Raw genomic sequence first — 19256 nt, forward strand, 5'->3', positions numbered from 1 at the left:
CCACTCTGTCTCTGGTGAAGCCTCTCACCACCCCTGAGCCTCTGGCCTGTGCCCCAGTTCTGTATGCACAAATAAATAAATCTTAAAAAAAAAAATGGCATGTTGTTTTATGCTTGTACCCGGTGTAATTAATAGATAAATGTTTCAGCCCTCCTTTTTATTAGTATTTCCTCTGAGAAGTACTTTTAATATTTCAGCATTTTTCAATTTTTAAGCAAAGTTCTTTTTATCATTGTTTAATCTATTCTTCAAGAAGAACAGGCCACTGTTAATATGATTTATCAGGTTGCCTTTTCTCACATACTTAGTTTTAAATGTTTATGTCAGCTCAGACACCTTGGCTGATGAAATTATTCTTAATGTATTCCTTTATTTTTCTCATTTGTTTTTGACTTTTTGGACATTCAGTGTATTGAACAGGGGTATTAAAATCAATAGCTCTCTCTAGACTAGTGTTTTAATCAGTAACTCATCTAAGAAATATTGTTCTTTCAATGAAGCACATTCACTTTAAATGCGTCCTTCCGTACTAGCATTCTGTCCTTTGAGAAAACTTAGTATGGCCCACACTTTGTGATGGAAATCCTGATAGGGCTTGTGGTGGGAAGTTAGTGACTTTTCATTCATTATGTAATGGTTAGTTATATTTCATGTCTTCAACAGTTGTTCAGAGAATAGACTCTTATAGCCATGGAACTATAGTCCACTGAATTAACTTGAATAAAAATATATGATACTAAAAATATAGGAGACTAAAAATTCGGCTGAAGTAGAATATTGATAATGGTATTTTTATACTATATATGTTGGGGAAAAATCTTTTTGTTCATAATGTCAAAGCTTAGACTATTTTCCTTTGTTTGCTATATTTACCATATTTTATCTGGTAAATTTTTTACTTTATCAGTGGCTTCAAATTAATTGAAACTTTAAGCGGTGTGAAGATTTTGATATTTAAAAATTTTGAGACCTCTTCTTGGATCCACAACTTCTTTCCCTGCCTTCCCCTTCCTACAGTTAGGAAAAGAGTAATGGAGGAGAAAATATTTAAATGTATGTACTTTACTAAAGTTCACTTAAAAATAGTATTTGTAAGCAAGTATGTGGAATTTAGGTAATAAATTTTCTCTAGTTTAGCTTAAATGAGCTATAGTATGAGAAATGCAAGTGGTTATTATGCATACTTTTTCCTTCACTCTTAAAAACTCAGTCTTCCAAAAAGTTTGGTAATTTTATATTTGAATATCTTTATGTTTGCTGGATTAATCAAATTCTTATTGTTTATTTTGGTCTGTTAACAGGGAGCAATACACTGTGAAGCTCCAAATGAGGTCACATTCTGTGAGTCCATCCTACAGAGAAGATGGAGAAAACGTTACCACAAAGATTTGTGTAAGATCAGAGTCCACGTTTGTGGGTTTTTTGTTCATTTTTAAAAAATAGCTCCAAAAATTTCAAAATGTCAAAGTTACAAATATTGGAAAGCAGTGAATAAAATCTGAACGTTTTGATGCACACCTGCTACCTATCAAAGAGAACGGGGTGTCTGGTATATGCCTGTTTCTTCCGTTTTCTCTGAACTTAAGACATCAGGTTCGTTGGTCTGTTAACTTCTCCTGTGCCTTCACGAACAACTGGAGACCTTCATGCTTAGTGACATTTTTTCTTCTTTTCTCATGCACCCTAAGTATGATTGAAGATGTTAGACACCTGTGGCAATGAATTAAAAAGTTGGGGTTAACTTGTGATGATGTAAGGAATGCGGCTTCTCTCAGAAGTTTAACTCTAGGCACTCTTGTGCCTCCTGCTACCGTAGTTTGGTTTGAACAGGTGTTAGTGAGCTCTGCCTGACTGCAGAGTGGAAGAACTTTGCCTGCTTGCTGCAGTCTTTTTTGCCTCACTCTGGCTTGTCTTGGGCTACATGACGTTAGTTCAAGGAGAGCACGTGAGATGTGTGACTGCTTTAGCACATACTGTTCTCAACACAACTCGCTAAGTTTAGAACTTTCAAAAATGGCAGCACTTTTGAAATACTTATGGTTTTATTACCAGTCCCTGTATTTATTCAAAAGACAAGGCAGCTACATTTTCTTAAGAAAGTCTTATTCACAAAGAAATACACAAAAAGGAGACCAATGATAGAAGAAATGAAGAACTTTAATGTAGTATACAAATAATAAAATCAAAATGTGTTTAGTAGAAATTTGGAGATGAAGTAAAATGTGAACATTTTAGTGTGTTTTTATTATCACTCTAGATAAATAGTCATAAATAAATACATTTATTTGTTAGTATTGTGGAATTTCTAAAAGCATCAAAATGCTGTTCCCATAAATTTAATTTTAAAACATACTTATTTTGGCTGTAGAATAATCATTATTATTTCGCACAGATTTACCTTTGTAAGTTTTTAAAATTTTCATTACTGTGGCCATTTCTGGCTAGACTGCGCTCAGTTAATTATAATTTTAATCTGATTTGATAAATGTGCAATATAATAAATTGTATGGGAGGAACAAAACAGGACTGTCCTTTCTTAAATCAAGTAAAGAATCATTATAATTGTGTTTTCATGATGTAAATCCAAAGTTTAGTTCTCTTTATATTCAGTGTATGAATGAGAATTAACAACAAAGAGTTTCTTGGACATCAACACAAACTTTCCTGTTAAATAATTTTAACGAGAGTAAATAATTCATCTTTTCAAGTGTTCCCCCACCTCCCTTTAAAGCTACTGTGGTATACCACAATTAAAACTTTTTGTTAAAGAACTTAAAGAGAAGAGTCTGGATTAATTTTTAAAATATTCTTTTGATGTTTTTTTTTTTTTTTTGAAATCTAGTTACTGTTACTGTGTGAATATATTGTGAAGGCATCTCATAGCCCAAAGCAGCTACAATAAGCGGTCATTACTTAGAATTGAGAACTCTAGCTCAGTTGTAATGTACTCCTTTTCTCTGAGGGCCCTGTGGAACTGACACAAAAGCACACAGAATTCTCATTACTCTGAATGACGTTTTGTCCTGATTTTGTTCTTCTTTTCTGTTTTCCACTCCCATCCTTCCCCTTCCTCTTTACCTCCCTCCTTTCTCTCCTTTCTTCCCTCCTTCCCTGTTTTCTTTTCTCCATGCCTTCTTCCCTTTTTTCTTTTGTATTTCAGGAAGTTCAACCAAAAAAATCTGCCATTTCTTTGGATGACAGTGACATTGAAGCTCGCCTAAACAGTTGGAATCTTGGGGTAAAAAACATTTGTTTTATGTATGTATTGATGTGGCAAATCATATTGTTTTAGAAAACTTCTGAACTAATTCATTCCTATTCAGTGAATATTATTAGATGTTGAACATTTAGTACTATATTAGTGCTGAGAAGAATTCTGAGTATAGGACAGAGAAATTGCATTATAAAGAAGCAAAACATAGAGCCTGTCCTTGACCAGCTGGCATTCTTATTGGCAATTTAGGCATAAAATACTCATACAATAGCGGATTATAGAGAATGGAGAATTACTGGGGTGGAGAAGAAGGAAGTGTGGCCTTGGAGAAGCAAGGATAGCAAATCCTTGAGTTAAAAAAAACTCAGGAAGATTTAATGGATGAGCTGCACTTTGGACAGCAGTTGTCTGTTACAAAGGCCGAGGGGCATGGATGTGTCTAGGTAGGTGCAGATGAGGTGCCAGGGACTGAAGGCCGTGCAGACATGAAGGCAAATGTGGTGTATAGATAATCACAATTGGCTCTTCTTGTTTTATGTGGAGGATTCATGGGCACGTTTTCAGTTGGATTGTTTTAGAGTTTTGAATGCTAAATTAAGAAGTTCAGTTTAAAAATTTTAAGCAGCAGAGAGCTCTGGAGGCTTATGTCCCTCCTCACATCACATTTGTAGACATATTTGTTTGCTTTCTCAGGCTATACTACATCTTAGTATTGCCTTCCAGAAGGTGTACACCATTTTGTTTGCTAATAAGCAATATATAGCGTTGTCAATTTTATCACTTTTGAATTAATGTTAGGTATGAATATTTTTTAGAAATCTAAAACACTTCCTACTAATAATGGCCATTCATGAATGCTGTTACTTTAGGGAAATGGAGACGGGGGACCCATCATCTGTTAGGTCACTAGTGGCCTCCACTGGCTAGTGACTTTTGTGACAAAGGAAAGGAGTAACATTAAAGAGAAGACAGATCCTTAGTGAGTGAGTGATGGGCTGAGCACTAGGGGAATGGGAATGCTTACTCTCTGCCGGCTGGTCAGATGGGGAATCTGCTTTATGAACTTAGAATTTTATTTTAGAATGGTGAAATTTGAAGAGGTGGTGACATCCATGGTGGAGTTCAAGTTTGGACTGTCATGAGACCCAAGGACTGGACTCTTATTTCATTGGTAGTGGTGGAGCTTCATCCAGAGACTGAAGAGCTCTGGTCCTTGAGTTGAGATGGCTGGGCAGGGTATTGGCCTAGAAGTAGGGAAATGGATAGGAATTTAAGGCAGTGAGAATCTGGGGACTGGGGTTGAAAGGGAAGAGAGAAACAGAATTGATAATGAGTAGAGAGTAATAAGTCAAAAGTAAAATATTTTCATGTTTGAAGGTGTAGTGGAAGTTGCTGCTGGAGCAGAGTTATGTTATCACTGTGAGAAGAACAGAGGGTGTCCCTTAGACAGACAAATCCTTTTTCAAATAGCAAAATCAAAGTGAAAAATAAAATTCTGAACTATCCTTTTAATCTTGTCTTTGCCCTTAGCCATTTGAAAGTTCTGATGTATATTTTGTAGCATATGGAGTACTTTTCACGACTATTTAACTGTTTCAGAGGACTAAAATTTTCACTTGTCTAGTAGAAATTAAATCTGAAGTATTTTGAGGTGATGCCTTAAAACTAGGCCTGCCTGGGGTTTTGTTTTACATTTTTATTGTTCAAAGAATGCACTAACATTGTAAAATATAAAAGTCTTGCATTTTTATATATTCATGACATGTATGCATTAATCAGGTTGAACTGTATCTCTTGATCATGGTAGAATAATTTAAGAATATCCAGTGTATTAGAAAACTTAGACTTTGCTTTGATTTTGCTTTTGTCTGAGAATGTGCCATGGATATGTTTTCTCTTTCTTCCTATGAATGATTAGTTAATAGCCAGAGAGAATTTTGTCATCTATATATATTTTTGCTTTGATGGCATGAATGTTAGATATTCTAGATTTTGAATTTTCTGGTTTTTTTTTTTTTTTGGTTAAAAACAATACATTTTTCCAAATATATCCATCCCCAGGAGTATATTAATGTTTTTTTTCTAGCAATACATAATTCAAGTAAAGACTTATTTTATTAAACCTAGCAATTATAATCCCTTGTATTATTTTTTCATAATCTTTAACCTTTAAAAAATATTTATTTATTTATTTTTGCATACAAGAATTGGGTTTTAGGTCAGAGGTGTGGGGATATGGAGTGAAGGGATTTGCCAGAGACAGAATGGGGAGCAGAACAGGCAGATATACTGGAGTACACTGCTGAGGGGAGCAGTGGACAGGACAGGAGAGGTCTGCTGTACCATGTGGGTCAGCTCCCTGGCTGGGGATTGAACTCATGCTGCAGTGGCTTGATAGTGCTAATATTTTAACCCTATAGCACCAAGGAGGCCCATCTTTAACCTTTTTGACTTTGGTGATGGGCTTAGAACTGGGGTTTTGCATAGACTCCCTTTTGCTGTTAACCTCCCTATCACTGTGAAAACACTCTAAGTACGCCTTTTGCACAAAACTTGAAACATTATCTTACTTGATTTTTTTTTTCAAATTTTAGACCTAATGGTTTATTTTATAATTATTTTAATACTTTAATAGCTATTCAGGGACTTTTGGAGGCTTTTGATGTCAAATAGGGATTATTTGAAGTTTCATTTGCTTTTTAGAAGTTCTCATGTTAAGATGATAGGAAAATAATACACATACTTTTAAGTTCATTTCTGAAAGGTGCTAGTGAATTTTCTGTAGGAATTGGGGTATTTATTTACCTATATAGCATTCAATAAAAAATAACAAAATAAGCAGATACTTGGATCCTTTTCGTATTTTTGTAGGTACAGAAGAGGATGGGGAAAATTTGACTTGCTGAAATAACTGGAAACTTCTGTTCCATGAAGTTTTTGAATTATGTTATTAAAAATCATGGTCATTGGAAGTAACTGTAATAAAGTAAAAATCAGAGTCATCAGGCAACTTTAGATCAGAAACATTCTGCAGGGGAGGAGGAGGGAGAAGGATAAAGATGGATAGGAAGAGCACAGGACTATGGTGATGGTGCCCAGGGGGAAGTGGTGGTGGGGATTTCGCGGGGAAACCACACACTGTACAAAAATGAAGGACGATATAATAAACATATTACAAAAATAAAAAAATCATGGTCATTGCTTACTGGTGGCTTAAAAGAAAAATTACACACAGGAAGACCAATTTTCATCTGTTAAAATATTATAATTGAATTGATAATGTTATGTGCAATCTTAATTACATAATTATATAGTTTTTTTTGTCTCTTCTCATCTTCTCCTTTTTTCTGTTTTTCATACTTTTTTTTTTCTCTTTTCCTTTCCCCCAAACGCTCTCCTTTTTCTACTGTAATTTTACTGACGAGGAAGGGAGATAGGCTGTACTCATTAATGGAGTGCTTAGAGATGACATCATCTGTGTTGATTCTCATTAAATCAGTATGTAGTTTCAGACAATTTTTTATAATTTTCATGTTTTTCTGATAGGTTAGAACCCGTCTATTTTCAGACTATGCAGTAATCTTGTAGGGAAACTAAGCACATTTTTAATATACTTAGGCTTCTCTTTTGACTATAGTTTTCTACAAATGATCAAATGTGTCCGATTTTGTGAGTAAGTCAAAGTTATCTAAATGTAAAAGAGTTATAGAGGCAGTTTACATAAAAAATTGAAGTTCTGAAGGAAAAATTCTGTTACTTAAGAGTATAAAAATGTTTGGAAATGTATATTCAAAAAGTTAACTGCTAATTTCTATGTGATAGAATATGAATATTTGTTTTTTTAACATTTAGTTTTATAAATTTAAAATTATTTATTACTCATAAAAAGGATTCATGACATTTTCCCAAAGCTGATATTTGGAGAGTAAAACTACATTCAGAGATTTGTTGAGGAGTTAACGTTTATTATTATTTTTAAAAAGTGAGTATAAACTTTGTCTCTGGCTATGATGGCCTATGTCTCCCACAACTAAAAACTCTGGACAAATACAAAAACATCTACCTGGGAACTCTGAAAAATAAATAATAACAGGCTGATCAGGGAGGAGATGAAACATGAACAATGGCAGGGAGCTTCCTGTTGTCATTCTCTTCTAACTTCTAACTTTGACACCAGGGTGGGCTGAATTCTGGAGTTGTATAGTGGGTATACCCAGCAACAACTTCCAGAGAAGCCTGCCTTTTCCCGACAGAGGGCTGAAAGGTATCAGAGACTATGAGGAGAATCCTGTTTCTTTTTCTGACCCACCCCAGTGGAACATCTGTGTGGTTGTAGGGCTGTGGCAGGACTTGGAGCCCGTGTCTGGTTAGATGAGCCAGGAAAAGGTAACTATGTTATGCAAAGAATTTTTGGGGGCAGTTTCTATAATTTTCACCTTTTTGTCTTTTGCCATTCTGTTATGGGAAGCAGGCCATCAGAACTGTGTGACAGTGTGAGAAGCTCAAATTCAGAAGGAACCCATCACTCTGGCCTGTGGAACTGGGACAAGAAGCCCTTGGATTTGGAGAGCATGGAGGCAAATCCAGGAGAGGAAGCATCCTTAATTCTGTGTATAAACAGACACAGGCACTCACTTCACTCGAAGTTATGCATGTGTGAAATACCTTAAAGAAGTGTAGCAAAGGTTTAGAAAACTGAACTGTGATTTAAATCACTGGCACAGTTCCATACATTGCCTGAGTGTTCTATAGGAGGGACATGGCATAGTCAAGCTTTTGAACATGGGCCTGCCATTGGAAACACTGTCCTCAGAAGGAGAGATTGTAATCTGATGTAGTATTAGCTGATTGGTAGCTGAAGTAAACATACCAACAAGCAAGTCAACGTTTTGTAGAACCTCGGAGCATAAGCATGATTATGTCATAATTCCTTTGAATATAAGGAAATTAAATTAGAGATCAGTAACAACTTATTTGGAAAGTTGGCAAATATTTGGAAAATGAACAACATCTACATCATTCCGGGGTAGAAGAGGTCTCAGGAGGAATTAGAAAAATATTTTTAAATAAATTAAAATGAAACCCTGACTTACCAGAATTTGTGGATACAATTAAAAAGCAAGACTTAAGGGGAAATTTATCATATGAAATATTTATGTTAGAAAAGAAAGGGGAGTTCCATTATTTAGAATGGTGGTATGAGGTGTTCCATAGACCTTCTCCTGAGCAAAAAACAAACAAAAACAAACAAACAAACAAAAAACATAATTAGTAAAAGCTATTTAAAAAAAAAAAACCCTCTGGAAATTGCCCTATAAGCATAGAGCAAATGAAGAAACGTTTGTTCAAGAAAATAAACTATAATGTGCTAAGAACAGAAGAGCTTGTCACATTTGAGCCATGACTTGCTTTCACCCTTCCTTTATAGCTCTTAGATTAATTTCATGGAAGTTCCATTCTCAATAGGTGTAATCAGGAAGTCTCAGTCTCTCTCTCTTTCTCTCTCTCCCTCTCTTCCAGTTATGGGATTTAGTATCTCATTGGGAGGGACTTGCTGCCTGCTTTTCTCCCTGCAGAGTCCAAGCTGAAAAGGCTAAATTATTGGTGAGTGAAGCTGAATGGCTGGCGGGGCGATATTCCTCGACCTGGTCCTCCTTACAACCTCCATCTCAGAAACAGTAGGCTAAAAACATGGGGCCCTAATTGCCCACATCTTGTTTTGTGCATAGGACAGAGATTTCACATAGGGAGGGGTAAAACAAGAAGACTAGAGAATATGGCTCCTGAATTGCATCCCAGAATAATGGTTCAGAAATTTTGTACATGGGGAGAGGAAGTCCAGAAGAACAGAGAAATCAGAAGCTTAGCTCCTCCCCCTCAAAAAAAGAAAAAAACAACAAAACCCAAAATTGACTGTCTTAGAAACAGAGTATTGGAAGTTCAGGCTTAAGAGTGAGCTGGAAAGCAATGAAGGGTTTAGTGGATGCAAATAGGAGACTGATAGTTTCTCTTAATTAAGAGTAGTAGGCTAAATTATAGGCTGGCAAGTTCACCAGAGAGAACTGAGGGAAGATACAGACAGCTAAGATCTTCATGGAGTTAGAAAAATTATTGAATTCTTGCCTCAACATCAGCCTTTCTTGAATTGAATCTGTGGGGCAATTCATACCCAGGCCATTGTTGGAAACAATAGAGCCATCAGCCAGAAATTAAGGAAATGTGACAGCTGGGCATGATATATAGTTTAACATATAGTTTATATACATTTAGCTTAACAGAGAGATGAGGGAAATAAGCAAAGAGAACTCTTACTAAAACCAGTGTCAGCCCAGAGTGACTGTGTATCCCCATGGCTGAGGCAGTGAGGGGTGATACCAAAGACTGCTGTGGGGGACATACACTTTACTGAAACAGTCTACCCAATCCAGTCAACAAATGAACAAGCAAGCAACCCAAAAATTGCTTCTGGGGAGGGAGAAAGGGAAATGGCAATCGTTAATCAGAATTTGTACATTATACTTCCTAAAATGTCTAGTTATCAAGAAAAAATTGCAAGTCATGCAAATAAAAAGGAAGTCACAACCCATACACAGGTAAAAATTCAGATGACAGAATGTGTCTGTGAGAAGACTCAGAGGCCAGGTTTAAAGACGTGAAAATATGGGCCCTCCCTGGCGGCGCAATGGTTTAAAGCACAACACTGCGAAGCCTCAGCTATTTTAGTGAGAGAGAGTTCTATCCCCAGCCAAGGAGACCCACACAGCATAGCAGACCTCTCCTGTCTTCCCCGCTGCTCCCCTCAGCAGTGTACGTTGTCGATCTGCCTGTTCTGCTCCCCACTCTGTCTCTGATGAATCCTCTCACCTGCCCTGCACCTCTGGCCTGTACCCCATTTCTGTATGCATAAATAAATAAATCTTAAAAAAGAAGCACTTAAAAGTAGCCATTAGAAATATATTAAAAAAAAAAAAACTAGAGGAAACCATGTTTAAAGAAGTAAATAAATTTATGACAGTTATGTCTTATCAAATGGCCAATTCTAAGTCAACAAAGACTTAGAACTGACATAAAAAGGAACCAATTGGAAATTGTAGAATTAAACAATATAATAAGGAAAGTGGTTTTTTATTAGAGTTCATTAGTAGATTTGAACTTTCAGAAAAAGGATCAGTGAACTTGAAGATGGATTGATAGAGATTATGTAAGGTGAAGAACAGAAAGAAAAAAGAATAAAGAAAAATGACCAGTGTCTTAAAAAATGTATTATACAATTAAGTACATCAATATATGTCTAACTGAAATACCAGAAAGAGAGGTGAAAATGTGAATAAATAGTGATTAAGGGCCTTGGCGGTACAGGGGGTTGGAAGCCTGCGCTGTGAAGATAAGCCAAGCCATGGCTGCTTCACTGCAAGTTCCATGCCCACCCTGGAGGTGACCCACATGGCCCGGCAGACCTCTCCTGACCCGCCCTCTTCTCCCCTCATTAGTGTACTTTGTCTGTCTGCTGGTTCTGCACCCCACTCTTTCTTGGGGAATCCTCTCGCAGCCCCTGCACTTCTGGCCTGTACCTCATTTCTGTATGCATAAATAAAATGTTCTAAAAAATTGATAAAAAGTAATTAAAAGTTTCCAAAATTTGATGAAAACATCAACTTATACATCCAAGAAACTCAATGAACTCCAAAGTTATACTAAGTATAAACACAAAACGATTCACACCTAGGCACACTGTAGTAACAAATGTTGAAAGACAAGAGAAAACTTTAAAACAGCAAGAAGATGAGGAATAAAATCCCAAAATCATGAATTTCAAATTCCATATAAAAAAACTGTCAATAAAAGAGCAAGCTAAAAAGCAAAGACATAAAGGATATAATAAATATAACACAGAAATCAATGAAATTTCAGACAGAGAAAAGAATATCAACAAAATCAAAAAGGTTGAGCTTTTTTTTTTTTTTTTTAAAGATTTATTTGTGCATACAGAACTGGGGCACAGGCCAGAGATGCGGAAGGTGAGAGGATTCACCAGGAACAGAGCGGGGAGCAGAACAGGCAGATCAACGAAGTACACTGCTGAGGGGAGCAGCGAGTGGGTCAGGAGAGGTCTGCCGCGCCATGTGGATCTCCTTGGGGCAGGCAGGAATTGAACTCATGCGGAATTGGCTTAAGCTTCTTAGTGCAATGCTTTAACCGTGCGCCACCAGGGAGGGCCCAAAAGCTAGAGCTTTAAATAACAAAATACACAAACTTTTTTTGTTTAATTTCTTTTTACATCATTCTTCATTTTGTACATTTTTTCCTCTTGCTTGTAATCCCTGTGGACTTCCCATCACCAATTCACCCATGTGCCATCACCATAGTCTTGTGCACGCTTCCTCTCCCCGTTTTGATCCGATTCCCTTTTCCACCCCCATAGAATACATGAACTTTCAACCATACTATCCAAGAATAAATGAGAAAAATATTTGATAATGTCATTCATGTTAGAGGAGCTATTACTACAGATCTTATTGTTTTTGAAGTATAATAAGTGATTACAGTAGACAGCTTGATAGGTTTAATTTGATAACACAGATGAAAGAGACAGATTTTTTTGAGTTGAAACAGGCTATCAAAACTCATTCAGGAAGAAATAGAAAACCTGAACAGTCCTATCTTTATTAAATAAGTTGAGTTTTGGTTAAGATCTTTTGAGCAAAGTCAACTCCAAGTGCATAAATTTTCACTAACAAATTTGATGAAACAATTAAGAGAAAAAGGAGGGCCCTCCCTCATGACACAGTGGGTTAGGACTGAGCACTGCAAACCAGCTGCAGCAGCTTCAGTGCGAGTTCAATCCCCAGTCCCAGAGATGACCCTCATGGCGCAGCAGACCTCGCCTGTCTTGCCCACTCCTCCCCTCAGCAGTGGACTTTGTCAATTTGTCTGTTCTGCTCCCCACTCTGGTGAATTCTCTCACTGCCCCTGCACTTCTGGCCTGTACCCCAGTTCTGTGTGCATAAATAAATAAATATTTAAAGAAATAAAACTATTGGTACAATCCCTTAAAAAACATGAGAGGAGGAAATACTTCTCAATTTATGTTATAAGGCCAGAATCTTATATTAACAATTGTGATTAATATATCCGACACAAGACTTTTATCCATAATATATAAAAAAAATCCTCCAAATTCAACAATAAGTAAACAATCCAATAAAATGGTGGGGTAAAAGATACTGCAGTGAGATATTACCATATACTTATTAGAATGGGTAAAACAAAAATTCTATATCCCTGATAGAATGTCAAATGCTGTACTCTCAACCTTTGCTAGTGGGAATATGAAATATTAGTTTAGAAGACAATTTGGCAGTTTTTATAAAAAGAGATATAAATTTACCAAATAACTCAGCAGTCTTACTCCTAAGTATGAATTCAAATGTGCTCAATTGTGTTCAAACCAAAATCTGTATGGAAGTCTTTTTAACAGTTTTTTGTTGTTATTGTTGTTTAGTCAATAAAATGGATGAGTTTAAAAAACATTTTACTGAACGGAATAAGCAAAATCAAAAAGTTTTCTATTACTGTGTTCACTGTTGTGTGCAGTTGTCATAGAGTCACATAGTAAATAGGTAGCATTTTAATTTACAAATTTTCAAAATTGACTGCATTGTTTCCCATGAGGAGTCAGCCAAAAGACAATATATTACCCGTTCACCTTGGGTTTTATTTATGATTTAAGGAAGAAGAAAAAAATCATTTGTCCTCCTGGCCTGTAAGTGTATTTCCATTTAAAACCGTAATTTAAAATGAGTCTGAAGGAGTTGGAGTCTATCAGAGAAACAATTCCTGTTTCTGTATGTAGGATTTATCCTTCTTTAAGTCAGTACTCACCTTCGGTTACCTTTTTGAAAGAAGAAAGAAAAATGTCTTGATACAGGAGAAATTGCTATGGTTTTATTTTTTTGAAATGGTTGTGGCAGTTTCTAAAAATGCAAAAAAAAAAAAAATGGGTAGAGAAGAAAAAGCAAATAGGAGAATGGGGTACCCAGTGAGTGTTTATACAACTGATCTAATTAGGACATGAAAGCTTCTCTGTAAATGATTCCATTTTAATAAACGTGGAGATTAACTTCAACCAAATAGTTTCCTTTTCATGTTTCTACCTGAAAGTTAAGACCAAAGTACAAAACACTTCTGAATAGTTGTGTTTAAAAGGCAATGATTAAAGCTTAATGTGAACTACAGTGACTAATGATGACTTTTGATAAGTCTGTGATGTGGCCAAAGTAAGACTGAGGATTAAAGATCCTTTATTTAATTAAAAGAAAACTAAAACAACAAACAAACAAACAAACAAACAAAATAACAATGATATGCTTTTCAGCAAGGAGAAATGATTAAAATTATCAGATTACACATCGACATGGATGCATTTCAAAAACAGACTAAACGAAAAAGGACAAATTGAAAGGCTGTTAGAACCAAACCGTGAGATCTGATTAAGGAAATGGATCTTTGCAAAGAACTATAAAGTGAGAAACTCTATATGTTGCCTTTAGTATGATTGAAAAGTATCAAAGAACACAAAAAAATAATGGTGAGAGTTGAAAAGATAACTGGATAGCAGAAATGGCGAGCTAACAGTTATAGGGAAATATTGTATTAGCTGGCATCTAAAATAAATAAACTGGTGTCAGGAACATTACAGAATCCATGAAGTTAGTAGCAACTGTTTATCACTCATCCGTCCCTTGCCTTTTGCAGCTGGGTTACATTTTCTTGCTCCTCATCTTCCTGTAAGCAACATGGGAAACCTGACTGTTCGCTTACTGTGGCCTCATTCATTGTGACCTGCTGAGAACTACCAATCCTCCAGGGGCAGCTTGTCCGCCCCCTTTATGCAGAGTAGACACAGAGCTTTTACCTGTCTCCAGTGTAGCAGACAGACGAATCCATCTCGTTGACATAAGCTGTTCAAAAGGATGAGCTGTCAATGTGCCAACTCACATTGTAAACTAAACAAGATGGTTTAGTTTTAGGTCATGCAGGTTTGGGGTGATGTTGTTTGACATAAACAAAACAAAACAAACAAACAAAACTAATTGAAATAGTATTACCGACTGTTTTCTAATGTGGCCGTGCCAACTTGAGATCTCATCATCGGTATGTGCCAGTTCCCATTCTTCTACTTTCTCCCCAACACTTGGTATTGCAGGATAATTTTTTTAATTAAAAAATTTTAGCCACTCTTGAGAGTGATTAGTGACATAGTATCAAGAGATTGTATTTAACAACAAGGTTTTCAGATATTTATGGGGTGTTGGGATACCTTCTCCAAATGAAGTACTTACTGAAGACTGCCAACTTTCCTTGGATTATCGCCTGTTTTCTTACCGATATGAAAGAGCATTATATATTTTTTAGATATGAGGCTTCTTGGGATATGTAGTAAAATTTTTTCTTCCATTTTATTGCTTTCCTTTATTCTTTTACTGGTATGTTTGGTGAATAGAAATTTAAAAAGTAATGCAATTCCTTTTCTCATATTTTACTTAAGGTTGGCACTAGTTTGTGTCTGAAGTCCTTTGGCTACCTTAAGGTTTTGAAGATGTTCTCCCCTGGTTTCATGTAGAAACACTATCATTTAAAGTTAGATCTGCATGTCATTCAGAGGTTTCTGGTGTAGGTTGTAAGATAGTGGAGATTTATTCTCTCTCTCTAGCCTATATATCATTTATTCAAAAGGTCAGACTTTTCCTGCTGCACTGCAGTGCATAAATCAGGTGACTGGACTTGTCTCTCTCCAACTTGTTCTTTTGGTCTATTTGTTTTTTCTTGTGTCTTGGACTGTGCCTTTATAGTATTAGATTTGTGCTTATTAAATGTTTGTTGAAATGTTGTGAGTAGACCAGGAATGAGTCCCTGTTTGTTTTTTCTTTCTTTCTTTCTTTTTTTTTTTTGGTAGTATTTTTTTGGTAGTGTTTCTATGGACAAACATTTTTAAATTCTAAAATATCAACAACATTATTTTGGAACATGATTGATTTGACCTTGTGGACTGATAATGTTTTATACTATAGAGAGGATTTGGCAGTTCGTGTGACTGAGGGTAAAAAACACCTATTTTTCATTGCATTTCTAGTAATATATTGCTTGGTGATATTCTTACTGCTAACACAACTAAAATGTCTTTTTATATTTATGGAACAATAGTTGATCAACATTAGTCCATAGGGAGGATGTGGTCACCTTGATCAAATCCTAAAAATTTGAAAAAAACTAACAGAACTTCATGTAACCAAACAAATCTCTGCTAAACAAGTTTTTGCATTAGATAGCATTCAGAGATCTGTATTTATGTCTACTTTAATTTATCATAGGTTTTATTATTGTAATTCTATTTATTTCTTACACAAGAAATGTTTGATCATGTAATTTATTCATGTCTTTGGAACTGAATTATTTTTGGCTTAGTTCTATATACTATTTTGTTAGACTTTAATGTTTCACATAAGTCCTTTTTATCTTCCATTTTGGACATTCTTTATTGTGGTGTTCTTTCTTGAGGTATTATGAGAGAACAAGAAGTTTTCTAAAGGGGCATGAAAAAAGTAAATGTTAAGACTGTTTACAGATTGCTTCAAGTCCACGCTACTTGTGGATTACAAAGTGGGAACATTTAACTTCAAAGCACATCTGGCTGGTGTTACAAAATCAGAAAATAGATTGCTTATTTCCCTCAAATAGACTCAAGAACATGCTTTACTATGAATAATTCCCATTGCATATTAAAAGTGGTTATGAGACAAACTTAATGTATTGTAAATGAACAGCAACAAAAGAGTTGTACTTGTTTACAGTATTCATTGTTGCTTTAAAATACTGAAACAGATTTTTTTCTACTTTTTGTCAGTCACTGTAATAAAGGACATTTATGATAAAATGATTCCTTAACTTCTGAATTTAATGACTTTTAAAGATGAAGAGGATAAAATAGGAATTATTTCTGCATAGTTGAAAGACTACATTGTAATTAGCTAAACCAATATTTTGTACCCTGCTTATAAATGTAGAGCTGGGTAAAAATAAGTCACAGATGGTTTTCTTGGCTTTTAGCTTTAAATTTTAAGCTTAATTAGAGCTTGGACATCTTTGAGAATTCCCTGTTTCCCACTTCCTTTATTTTCTCCTTATATTTAATTCTGCTTCATGAATTAAGTTTTTATATTTTTGCAGATTTGCATGTGTCTTTGAAGGACTTACTTTCTGTGCTGGCTTTATCCATCCCCAAAATAGAGAATGGCTACTTACTTTTCTTATATAGCTTCAAACAATAAATATTTGTTCAGTGTATTTTGCTGCCTGCTGGAAATTTACTGCTTTTTTTTTTTTTAATCTGTGTATATATAGTACAGTGTTGTTTACTAAGGAATATGCCTCTTCTCTCCTATGATATTCAAGTGGATTTTATTATTTTTTAGTTAATAGTAATAATTCATAAAACTACCAGTAATGCTCCAGTTCTTGAATACTTTTTTTTAAAGATTTGTTTATGCATATAGAACTGGGGTACAGGCCAGCGGTGCAGGGGCGGTGAGCGGATTCACCAGAGACAGACTAGGGAGCAGAACAGGCAGGTTGGTGAAGTACACTGCTGAGAGGAGCAGTGGGCGGGTCAGGAGAGGTCTGCTGGGCCATGTGGGTCACCTCTGGGGCGGGGATCGAACTCATGCAAAAGTGGCTTTAGCTTCTTAGTGCTGTGCTTTAACCCCTTTGCCACCAGGGAGGGCCCTCTTGAATACTTCCATTGCCAAATTTTTGTGTATGCCAATCTGGTGGCTAGAATCTATTGTCCTTGTGGTATTACTTTACATTTTTCATAATTACACATAGTATTTTCACATGTCTATTAATTATTCATAAGTCCTTACCACTCTTCTCCCCTTTTCTTAAGTGTTGTTGGTGTTTTACTTACTGATTTTTAAAGACCTTCTTTACCTATCTAGGGACCAATCATTTGTATAAACATCTAGTTTAGGGCTTATCTTTTAATGTTATTTGTGATACATATTTTAAAATTTATTTATTCATAAAAGAACTGGGGTACAGGCCAGAGGTGTAGAGGCTGCTGAGAGGATTCACCAGAGACAGAGTGGGGAGCAGAACAGACAGATTGACTGAAACATGTTGCTAAGGGGAGCATTGGGTGGACAGGGGAGGTCTGCCATGTCATGTGGGTCAACTCCCTGGCCAGGAATCGAACTTGTGCTGTAGTGGCTGCCAATAGCTTTCTAGTGCTGCGCTTTAACCTGTTGCTCTATCTTTCCTGGAGACAAGTTCTTAACGTGGTCAAAATCACTTTAAATTGTTTTCTGAAAGTTTTTATAGTTCTGCTTTTAATTATAAGGATTTAGCCCACAGGGAATTTATTGTATATGGTGTGAGGAGACAACCTGATTTAATTATCTTGCACTTATTGAACACACCCTTGTTTTCTCAATCATTTGCAATGCTAGCTTGCTCTTTTTTTTTTTTTTGTAAGATTTATTTATTTTTGCATACAAGAACTAGGGTACAGGACAGAGGTGTGGTGGGTTAGAGGATTCACCAGAGACAGAGTTGGGAGCAGAACAAGCAGATTGACTAAACTCTGCTGAGGGGAGCAGTGGGTGGACAGGAGAGGTCTGCCTCGCCATGTGGGTCAGTTACCTGGCTGGGAATTGAACTTATGCTGCAGTGGCTGCAGCTGGCGTCATTGTACTGAGCTTTAACCCATTGTTCCACTAGGGCGGACCCTCAGTGCTAGCTCTTTCATGACTTCTGCTTTCATACATACTTGGGCTTCTGGTACTTTCTAATTGGCTTCCTTGGCTTATCTTCATTACTATAGTCTTAATGTGCCTTTGTAAGTTACCTCAGTTGGCTTTTTTCTTCTTGTTTGTCTTGGTTATTGTTATCTCTTTATTTACATATACTTATAATGAATTTATTAACTTTTCAAAAATCCTGTTGAAATTTGACTTGGATTAATGTAGTCAAATTAAGGAAAGTTGGCATTTTTATGATATTGAGACTAACCCAAAACATGGATTCATTGTTTATTTCAGTTTTACTGTCTGTCAGAATGTTTATTTTCTCACTGAAGAGTTTAAATAAATTTTCTTAGATTTAGTTTATGATATATATGTTGCTTTGTGATTAAAAGTGATTTCTTTGTTTACTCATCTTTATTCCCTAGATGCAGAAATCTACAGAAATGCAGATGACTTTGCCAAATTCTTATTACTTTTTGTATTTATTTATTTTGAAGATTCTAGATCTATAGCAACATTTAAATGATGAAACATTCTTTTTTTTTCTTTCTAATCTTTGTGTCCTCTTCCCCTCCTTTCCTTGGCTTTTTTGTACTATTTAAGATTCCAGTACAGTGTTTAATAACAGTATGTTCACAGTGGGAATCCTTGCATCATTCCAACTATTAAAGGGAGTGCTTTCAGTGTTTCAGATTAAAAAATCAGATTAAAGATGCTTGATATTTTGTTTTTGCAGATTTTTTTGTGTGTGTGTGTGTGTGTGTTTCTCAAGCCCCTTTATCTTTGTGAAATTAGGCCCAAACTCTTTCTGACCTCCATGGTATCTCAGTTCCCTGAGAGTAATTGTGATTACTCAGTGAGGGCTTTCTTACTGTCTGGACTTGAACTCCCAGATGCCATCATTCACTGGTGGGACTTTTCCATGGCAGAATCTTCAGCAGCAGCATGCCGGCCTTTGCATCCTCCTCCTCAGGCATACTCACACGGGACCCTCCTAAGTGAACATGTGGCACTTCTTGCACACAGGCCTTTCTCAGTGGTGCCCTGTTTCACAGCTTTTAGTCTCTCCAGCGGCCACAAACTGTGACCTCTGCCCTTCACTCACTGGGGCCTCATGCTCTGTGGGCTCACTGTGCCAGGTGAGAGCTTGTCTTGGAGAGTTGCGGTAGACAACTAGGTAACTTGTGACTATCTCTTTCTTGATTTCTACCCTTGATGTTTGCTTTTTATTGTCTGAA

At 36.1% G+C, this 19256-nt stretch overlaps 1 protein-coding gene across 1 annotated transcript in view; it reads left to right on the forward strand.

Moving 5' to 3' along the window:
- Window positions 1-19256, forward strand: part of CEP112 (centrosomal protein 112kDa) — a 332396-nt gene that overhangs the window by 32382 nt on the left and 280758 nt on the right. Inside the window, exons 5-6 of the mRNA XM_004693355.2 lie at window positions 1302-1392; window positions 3161-3238. Coding sequence (XP_004693412.2) covers window positions 1302-1392; window positions 3161-3238 — 169 coding nt within the window. The remainder of the gene's footprint in view (window positions 1-1301; window positions 1393-3160; window positions 3239-19256) is intronic.

Source organism: Condylura cristata, unplaced genomic scaffold (genome assembly GCF_000260355.1).
Source record: "Condylura cristata isolate star-nosed mole 26May11 unplaced genomic scaffold, ConCri1.0 scaffold00038, whole genome shotgun sequence".
NCBI classification, from domain to species: Eukaryota; Metazoa; Chordata; class Mammalia; order Eulipotyphla; family Talpidae; genus Condylura; species Condylura cristata.